The sequence below is a fragment of the Nanorana parkeri genome, unplaced genomic scaffold, assembly GCF_000935625.1.
Source record: "Nanorana parkeri isolate BGI_ZX_2015 unplaced genomic scaffold, ASM93562v1 scaffold1191, whole genome shotgun sequence".
Classification (NCBI taxonomy): Eukaryota; Metazoa; Chordata; class Amphibia; order Anura; family Dicroglossidae; genus Nanorana; species Nanorana parkeri.
Window position 1 is genome coordinate 1 of NW_017307459.1, and position 10,511 is coordinate 10,511.

The 10,511-nt window shown below is 43.6% G+C and overlaps 1 protein-coding gene across 1 annotated transcript in view; it reads right to left on the reverse strand.

Moving 5' to 3' along the window:
- Window positions 1-340: 340 nt before the first annotated feature.
- The window catches only part of LOC108796897 (complement component C6-like), a gene marked incomplete at its 3' end in the record, with an annotated part of 32,069 nt that continues 21,898 nt past the window's right edge, over window positions 341-10,511 (reverse strand). The window contains exons 8-11 of the mRNA XM_018568455.1: window positions 7,851-8,091; window positions 6,364-6,486; window positions 4,570-4,736; window positions 341-566 (exon numbers count right to left, since the gene is read on the reverse strand). Coding sequence (XP_018423957.1) covers window positions 341-566; window positions 4,570-4,736; window positions 6,364-6,486; window positions 7,851-8,091 — 757 coding nt within the window. The remainder of the gene's footprint in view (window positions 567-4,569; window positions 4,737-6,363; window positions 6,487-7,850; window positions 8,092-10,511) is intronic.

Below are 10,511 nucleotides of genomic sequence, written 5' to 3' on the forward strand. Positions count from 1 at the left end.
TGCATCTCATATTCTATGCCCCTATTGGGGCGGCACAAGGGTGTTAATCGATATATTCTGCAGAAATATATTTTCTGGGATATCTACTTCACACATCCCAGGAGGCAGTTTGCAAGATCTCACACATGCACAGACATGTCTTGTGTCTCTTTCAGATGCCTGTAGGAGGACCGCAGTGTGTTTGCATATGTGCTGAATCTGCGCATATGCAGACTGCAATAGGTCTCTGCCAGATACCATAGGCCTGGCACACAACCACAATAGCCTGTGCATGTCCGTCAGATCTGGCATATAATTAGTTTCTATAGACTGGAAATATTGCAGAGTTTTCACCACCTACCTGAATTGTAGTCCGGTGCACGTTTCTCACAGCTCTGCCCGTATGTACCAGGTTGACAAACACAGAGGCACTCTGTACCCACTAAAACCGTCCTGGCATTATTAGGGCAGGGGGAACACTGACATGGATCAAACCTCCCCAGATACTCATTAAAAGCCTTCAGGAGATTGCGACGTTTCGTCACTGCGCAGGGAAATCCAGTAATTAAATCCACAATGGGCTTCAGCTGTAAGAATCATTAAAAGAAGCGAATTACCAAAATGGGGCACAACTAGTAATCTCTAAAAAGAAAAACAATCAAATGGAAACAATAGTACATGTAGTTTGAATAAAATTCAAAGAAAATAATAAAAAAAACAACCATAGTACTAGTAAAATATTATATATAAATGCTTTGGTATTTTCTTCTTTAGTAGTTGGATATATCTGAGAAGAATTAGTATCCATGTCAAGTTTTTTGTTGTTGTCTGTATTCCATTTTTTAAGTTTTTGTTTACTTCCTTGGCAAGAGACACAACAGGAAATGTGAGGGAATCTTTCCAATGTGAAATGGGAATTCCCTTCTTGGGCCCCTTTCACATGGGCGGTCTGATCAGGTCCGCCTGTCAGTTTTTCAAGAGGACCCGATTGGATGCCCAATGCAAGTCTATGGGCTGCCAGGTGTAAACGGATGGGTGTTCGTTTGCACCCAGTTACCCCTAACTCCAGGTTCAGGTCCGATATCCGTTTCACCGGACCTGATTGTGCTGAATCAGGGGAAATCTGATGTAAGCGGACACATGTCTGTTTATATCTGACTCACCATAGACCGACATTGGGTCCAGCTGTTTTTTTTTTTAAATTTTTATGGTGCCTGAAATAGAATTATGTTCTAAGACCTACATAATGTTGGGAGAAATAAAAACACTGATAAGTGACATTGTTTGATAGTTAATGCATTAAAGTAGGCTGACATTAGTAAATACAAAATGCTCTTGTAACAGACAAAGGCAAATATTAACACTTCATTAATGCAAACAAGGAAAGGAAATATAAAAACATTGGCAGTCTACACACGTGTACAGGTGGAGAGGGAGAGTTCGAATTTGTAGGGTTGTTCATTCCAGTTATAAAGTTACTTGCAGTAAGAATAATGTAAATTGCACCTGGAAAAAAGTATCTGCTCATTCACCAGCAGTGTATGGTACAAGCCAATCGTAGGCCAGCACAGCACTGCAAGCACTACACCACTTCACAAGGCTTTGCCCCAAGTTGTGCTGATTTATTTATTTTTTTAAATCTGTTGCCCATAGCAGCCAATCAGATGAAGCACGGCATCTTGGATGCTATGAACAACAGTTCTACTTTTGCACCAGTTTTCATATATTAACCCTATTATATTGCATCCGCCTAGCACTGCACAGGTTCATCAAACCAAAAGCTTTAAAATGGGTTCAATAGTCCCTATAAAAATGCCAGGCCCATTTATTAAGTTAAGGGAGAGAGAGTGAAGGATCATTACAGATAAAGGTCATTCTTATTTTTCCCTATGCCATCACTAGTTTCTTTCTGGACATTTTTTCATCTTGGCTTTAAAAAAAATAGTCTGATGAGCGTTGTGTTCATAAGCCATTTATTAAACATTCAGGAAGTCTCTGCAGAGCTTATAAGCCTCAGAGAACTTGTGAAATGCCTCTGAAGGCTTCTAAACGCCTGTTAATAGTTGCTTGGTACAACGTAAATGCTTCGTAGGTACTTGTTGACATGGGTGCTCTTTATATTAGTGTTTACACGTTAATGATCAAAAAATGCTTTTGTGTGCTACGGTTGCTCATTTGTCAAGTCTCCTGCAACAGGAGTGAGGGTGGGCCTGTCATAGGGGAGCCAGGGACAGGAGCAGTATCACAGTATTAAAGCCTGCATGCCGCAAACTGTTGTCCAGCTGTTTTAGTTCTTGCAATGGTGTAAAAAACTGGACAGACATGGATGTCACAGCAGTGAGATCTGATCCGTACCACTCCAATCAGGGCATGGAGCCCGTCCTGATCAGCCCATGTGAAAGGGGCCTTAGACAGTTGTCACTTGAACAAGTGACTCCAGGAGATGATTTTCCCTCATCTCCTGTTCCGGTGTTTGGATTTCCCGATGCTTTCTGTCCCGATGACAATAGCCACCAAGAGTAATAGTGAGAGTAAGGTCCCTTTACACCATGGTGTAGCATTTAACTCATGAGATTGCGGTTCCGTGCACTACCTCGCACGGCTGCCGGGAGATGTCTTGGGATGCCATTTAAATGAAGTGCAACACAAAGCACCTAGTGCATGGTACCCCACACTAGCTCTGATGTACAATAGCGCACGGTCTGACCATGTTTCATGTTACACCCTGAATATGGGTATAACATAAAACATGGTGCCACAGGCAAACTGCAGCTGCAGCTGTTTTGGCCATTTAAACTCCACTCAAGAGTAGTTGTATTATTGGTTGAGATAAAGGGGAGATGGGGTTAATTGGGCTAGCAGGGGTCACTGGGTAGCAGGTTACCTACCAAGTTAACTACCTGGGTGAAGACCCTGGATGCACAGAATCTGATTTTCTTTAAATGCAGCTAAACTGAATTCCCCTAAACTATTTAAGGGTAAGTCCACTTTCTCACAAAATGAATATACCCACTATGTTTGCCACCTTTCGCTTGAAGAAAAGGAGTCAACCCTAATACCCACACCACTCCGCCACCTCTCCCTGATCCCACCATTCATACCGTTACACTGCAAGCAATAGCCCCCACCCCCAACCTGCAGCCGGTGTATGGTCTGTACACTGTACACCACACTAAAGCCCCTCAGTTAGTATCAGGTATAATGCCACCAATGGTTAGCGCTGATTGGTCAGTACGGTCCCATGACCACGTGGAGCAATGAGAATCGCTTCTGAGGCGGGGATCAGAGTCCAGAAGTAAGAAGCACTTCTCATTGGTCAGTGTCATCATATGACTGTGCTGACTAGGGTTGCACAGATACTTTTCGAGTACCGGTGCTGATACTTGGCATTTTCATGTGAACTACCAGGGTTGCAGTGGTTGCAGCTGGGACCTGGCTCTGGCGCTCCACCACTGTCCTGAAATCATTAGTCTGTATTGTTTTAGAAAAACTGTCACATGACAATAAACAAAAATTTATCAGTACTCGTACTTGTAAGTACTCGGCAAGTACCAGTACTCGTACTCGCAAAACTGGTATCTGTGCATCACTTTATTTATATTTATAAAAACAAAATCGTACATAAAACAGAGATGTACAAATCCCAGGAGCTCCGTGTGCTCCTTACAAATGACAGCTGCCTCCTAATTTTTGAATTTGTCTCTAGTCTAGTCTTGGAGCTCAAAAGTATCGGTACATGTACTCATACTTGTACCGAGTACTGTACTTGGTATCTGTGCAACCCTAGTGCTGACCAATCAGTGCTTGGTATTTGCAGTCATTATGTCCAATACTAGCGACGTGGCTGCAATGCAGTGTACGGTGTATAGACCATACACCAGCTGCGGGGAAGGGGGGAGAGTCAGCTCTTGCAGCATAATGGTATGAACACCAGTGGCAGGGAGAGGTGTGGACAGGGCTGTCCCTATAATGAGGCAGCCTGAGGCAGCTGCTTCAGGCAGCATCTCTTTTTGGGTTATGTGGAGGGGGGGGGTGGCAGGCAGAGCAGCTCGACTGCACAATGTACCTGCCACCCCCTTTTCGGCCAGAGCAATCCAATTTGCTAAGAGCTGGTGGGGAGATGTGTAAGGGCCAGTGCTCTGGCTGGCATCCTGCCCACTGGTTGCCAGGAACTGAGTGGGATGCCGGCCAGAGCATCATAGGTTGCTTAGAGCCTGAAGAGGGCGGCGTCACCAGCACCACTCCTCTCCCGCTCATTGACTGCATGTACCAACCCCCACCACCGCCCCATCCTGCCTCAGGTAGCAATAAGGCTACGGACACCCCTAGATGTGGGTAAGTTCATTTTCTCACATTGTGTGAGAAAGTGGACATACCCTGTAAAGATCATTATATGCATGTATATGCCTTTAGAAATAAACAGTCTTAGCAAGGGTAAGAAGAATGAAGCCATGGTGCAAATTTGGGGTGAGTGGTACCATGAAACATGAATCTTGCACAAATGTGTATTAATACCTTTTAACTATTAAGAATTTAGAAAGCAACCAGATGAACCTTTTAGGTACAGGTAGAAACCCTTTTGACACTCACCTCGAAATCCACTACCTCTTGGTTTTCAGAAGTAGATGCTTTCCACTCTTCGTAGTCTTGATTCTCAGGGTAGGAACCTTGTCTCACATAAGCCAGCTTAGCGGCATATTTAGCTTTGCCGCCTTTGACAAAGGAGACGGATTTCTCGGATGATTGCAAAAATGATCCTGAAAAATGGTAAATAGATTTGTAGGGTAAATAAATAGGTTCACTATAATGCGTCCCTCCCCAGCAGCAAATACTCACCTTTTCCTTACCCTCCCCCCTGCTATCTGACACACAGGAAATCACTGCACCAAGACATTTATCTCTACAAAAGTCTCATGTCCACCATACTAGCACGATGCTGTGTAGGATGGTTATAGTGTATCAAAACCCAAAAACAAAAATGTAATATATTGCAATTTGCCTGTCCCAGTGGCATCACAAGGGGGGTGCGGCCCACACCAGGTGACACCATCAGAGTCATTTTGGTGTCACCCCCACTGAAAAGTCGGGCGACGGGCACTTGGTCATGGACCAAGAGCCCAACGTCTACACTAGAAAGGAGTTGACCTAGCGGCAGAGCTTATCTCGCCGGATGAACATCCCCTCCTCTCTGTGCCCTCATTTATCACTAAGATGGCTGCCAGCAGTTAAATATTTTCAACTGGTGATCCGGCCAGTATCAAACATCTTGTCCTTAGGTGACACTTACTCATGGTACTGTATCTATAAAGGAGCAGTGTTGTCAGTGGCATCACAAGGGGGAGCGGAGGTGCGGCCCGCACCCAGATGTCACCCCCTCTGAAAAGTGTCAGTGTCAGGAGAGAGGAGGGGACCCGGCGGCGTCCCCTCCTCTCTCTGCCAGCACCCATCAATAAGATGGCTGCTGGCAGGTGTCAATTAGACGGTCACGCGCGTGGTGATGTCATGTGCATGCGCGATGACATCACGATAGGGTGTCCCCCGGTCTCTGCTCCGGGTGCAAAGACGTGCAGTCAGGGGAGGCAGAGTCTCACCTAGAATTATGGAGGAATTATGTCCTGCGCATGCCTGCCACCATCTTGGAGGCAGAGCGCATGACATCACATGACGGTGATGTGACACGCTGAACGAGCGGTGGTCATATCGGCCGCCGGCGCGTTCTGCGCATGCGTGCCGCCATCTTGCCGTATATCCTGAATATGCGGGCGCTGCCATCTTGGTATATACCAAGATACACTTCAAGATGGCTGCGTGCATGTGCAGAACACGCTGGCAGCCCATATGGCCGCCAGTTGTGCTGCAGTTTCAGTGTGCGGTTTCGGATTTCGGAGGCTCGTTGTCTCCGAATCCTAAACAGCATAACATTTTGTTTCCTTTGACGAAATGAATGAAAATGTTTTTCCTTTTAATTTGCTTCATCCGAAACAAGTTGTTTTTTGCCCTGCACATGTCTACTAACCATTATGCCACTGTGCTGCATTTAGCATTTTGTGAATGAAACTGTGGGCGTGGTGGTAGATAAGCACTGCAATGTCCTGCAGAGAGTGGATAACGGTATAATGGTCTATTATAGATCAGCTCCTAAGTGTTAATTTAGGGGGGCAGTCAGTAAACAGTCAGTAAACTGGCAACTGGGGAGGGGGGGACAAAGAAGGGAATGCCCACTCCATAAGCTGCATTGGCACCCTATTAGCATATTTGTTGATTTTGCATTAAATTCCCACTCGCACGGACATTATAGCATACCGGCCCTTATATCTTGGATTCTTCCACATTTGCAAGATTTGTTGACATGACCGGGTAAACCTTTTCCAAGATTCCACTTACCTCCATAGCGAACGGACATCTTGTTTGTAGTGCAGCTCTCCCTCACTTTCTTCTTTTTGAAAAAAAAGACCCGATAGGTTATTTCTGTTCGTAAACACTCCTTTGATTCTTCATCCGTCATACCTAAGAGAGCAATGGTGTAATTATGATGACTTCAGTACACAAGGATTGATGATTGGGGGTCAGTGTATACTTTTAATGATGAATGGATGACAAGTGGACCAGTCTTCTGTCAGTGACTTGCTGTTTGATGCTAAACCCTTACAATATATACTAGGGATGCACCAAAATTTCGGCTGCCAAAACATATCGGCCGAAAATGGCACTTTTGGCAAAATGCCGAAAGTGGCATCTTTCGGCCGAAATTGCGGAGCATCCGTGACTTCTCTCCTCCCCGTTCTGCGCTGCTTTGTGTCCCCTCTGACACGTCCAGCGAGGAGAAGAGAAACTGTCAGAGGTAGCCTGAGCAATGCGACCCGTGATGTCACAAGAGGTCGTGCCCTCCTCCTGCACCACCCCCCGAAGGCCTCCTCTGACTGATCATGGTGGAGATCAGCCGTGCGCTGTCACAGGAGCCTGAGCCAGCTGTGAGGGGGGAGGAATCAGCTGTCAAAATAGACCGAGCTCTCTTCCCTGCACCGCTGGCCTAGCCTCCTGTGGCAGTCAATCCAAAATGGAGGGTGGTATACAAACATTCAGCGATCAGTGATTGCAAATAACTGGACATAGTATGAGTTACTATGTACCAGTTATGAATGAATGGAAAGTCATCTACATCACTTCCTGTTCATTCATGATTGTGTACATAGTAACTCATACTATATCCACAAGTTATGAATGAACAGGAACACTCATTATAGAGGATTCATTCATACCAGGGGATACAGAATAAGACACTCTGTGTCCTCAATATCTTTTTCTATTTTAATAGGAAAATATCAGGGGTCTTTTTAGATCCCTGATATTTTACTGAAGCCCCCAGCAGTAAAGTTAAAATATAAAAATGTTTAATAAAAATAAATAACTAAAAATAAAATATAAAAAATGTAAAGGTTTATAAAAAATAAATTAAAATAAAATATTTAAAAAAATATCCAGTATTGTTATAGATTTATTAGAGCCCTACCTAAAACACTCACTGGTTGTGATATCGCTCTGAAAATCGGGTATAAAACTTTGTAGACCAGAATGTCCTGACCCAGTCACTACAGTAGACATGGACATAATTGCAGCAGGGTAGCTAACAATTTTCCTTTTGCACCAAGCAATGTAATATTTCGGAGTAGTCTGTATCCTTCACTGCTGCTTTTGTTGAAGTCAGTAACATTTTCAGTCCAAAACAATTTAATGACGAGCAATAATTCATTCATGGCCAGTGGTATAAAATCAATATAGGTTTATTTGTATCATAAAAACCGAAGTCTTTTTTAACAGCATTACATCAAGGCAAGACTTCACATCTCCCGGCTGTCCTGTAATTTGATTACCTGAGTTTTTTAGTTCCTCTGAACTGTACTGATAGAGAAGGTCATACGATCCGCCCATTGAGCCCTGGCTGATGTAATGGGTGCCAAAATTATCAAAGATCCTGCTGTAGAGAGGATAGTTGTATTCCAAGGGCAGGTGATTGAGGGCCTTGAGGAAGACATCCGATAGCCAGAGATTGTCTTTCTGCATGGTGAATTCCGACACTGAGATCACTTTATGGATCCTAATAAATTTGGAATTCTACGAACAATGCCAGATCATTAACAAACTTTTCATCTTATAGTTTAATGCATATTATATATGACGTGGAAAGAAAATCTCACATTGTTAATGGGCAACTTCAGCCAACAGCTAAATACACCATTAAAAAACATACCTGCCAAAAGATTGTAAAGTGATCTACATACTTTTATTATGTGATATAGGACTGCATTGTTTAAGACTGGTGCCATTGCTTGTCTGAGCTTTAAAAACCTCTGGCTGCGTGCCACTGCCCCACCCTCCTGTCTGCTCTGTGAAGTCCTATTTCATACCACTACAATGTTGAGTGTTCTTATCTTCCTGTAAGCCTGCCTTCTTCATTTACCCTTCAGAAATGTATTTATTTATATAGCGCTGTTAATTTACGCAGCACTTTACATACTACTCATGTACACCAATCTTTGCCCTCAAGTAGCTTAAATCTAAGGTCCCTATCTCACATACATACTAAGGCCAATTTAGATAGTAGCCAATTAACCTACCATCATGTTTTGGAGTGTGGGAGAAGCCCAGAGTATTATTATTATTTACATAGTTGCACATTCACATCAGTCCCTACCCTCAAGGAGCTTACAATCTAAGGTCCCTATCTCACATGCATACATAGAGGGACAATTTTTAGAGAGGAGCCAATTAACCTTCCAGCATGTCTTTGGAGTGTGGGAGGAAACCGAAGTACCCGGAGGAAACCCACGCAGGCACAGGGAGAACATGCAAACTCCTTGCAGATAGTGACCTGGCCGGAATTCAGACCAGGGACCCTCAATGCAGAAGCGCTAACCACTGTGCTGCCCATAAGTACCCAGATGGCAGGGAGAAAACATAAACTCTATGGCGATAGCATCCTGCCTGAATCTGGATTTGAACCGGGGACCCCCAGGGGTGCAGTGCAGACATGCTAACACACTGTGCTTCTGTGCTATTATGTGACCTTACTTTTCTTTTCTGTTTTTTATAAAAAGACTTCTTTGAAGAATTAATGAAGGAATATACAGTATGCCTGAACTTGAGGATGTTTCACATATCTGTTCAGAGTTCTTCTTTAATATGATAATTGTGCATGGAAAAGCCTGTTCTTATCTTCTAATGTCCCTAGGACTACAGGCCTGCTTAAGAGTTTAATAAGTAGTTCTATGCTCTGCACTCTTGTTGGGAATAGATAAGAGGCTTACAGTCAGTCAAGGCCACCACCGACTTCAGTTGCAATCCACTTAGAAAGATTGGACACCACAGACATAGTACAATACAGCTAAGATTTATGAAGCACTTTTCTCCCTTAGGACTCAAAGCTCTTTACACTTTACAAGTTTATATTATCAGTATGGTCGAGATGTAACATTATCAGCTGTACGTGGCAACTCAATATAAAGTACAATGTCTAAACTGAATATTTGGTGCGCAAGGAAGCGCCTCACCCTCCGGAGGGAGAGTATGTCCATTATATTTCAGAACTTTTCCAAGGAATATATACTTGAGCTAAATGCAATGTTATACATTTATCTGGGGTAGTACTTTAAAGTGAAACTCTAGCTGTGGGTATTGCAGATTCTGATTCTGCAGAACTAAAGGGAAAATGTAGGTCTGTTTAATTAAAACAACTAGGTAGCAATGGGGAACAGATGGTAAATGTATTAGAGTAAGCATAACTGTACCTGTGTGTTATAACAAGGATATCTGGTGACATTCGGATTCCAGGTCACATGACAATGAAGACTCCATTGGCCTAATGCCCACAATGCAGAGCTACTGCCTTATCAGCACAAACAGACTTTGAAATGTGTATGTAATGTTAAATTATGGTGGGAAGTAGATGCAGAGGTGAGGACCACTTGTTCCATTGCAATAATGAGTATTGCAGGCTTCCACTTTTGTTTCCCATTTGTTTGGCTGTATATCGTGGCAATATATCCCTGCAGGGCTCATACAAAAACTGGGGGGTCAGGGTGCTGGATGGCAATCGTCACTAAGACAGGAAAGCAAGGAGAGCAATACAAATCGAACCCTTCCTCACTATAGTATAACTTTTTTTTTTTGTCTGTGTCACCATTGACAACATTTCCAGTTATTTCCTGTACTGACAAGTGTGTCTCCCTAATAAAGACACAGACAGCAATAAAACCCAACAGAGGCTCTAACACTTCCCTGCTTTATCCGAACTGGCTACAGTTGGGCTTTAACGCCAATGGTGAATAGCATACTCATACTGTGATTAGCACCACATACGGCGATTAGCATAGCATACTGTTAAGCAGTCAGACATCTCAACTCTCCTGTATGTTCCTGGAGTCTCCCGCTATTAGATAGCAGCTCCCGGACACCTGTTTTTTTTTTTTTTTCCTGACTTTGGGGCCGTGGGCCGCCGTCAGTCCAAAAAAAAAAACGGCCTAGGAACGAATAAC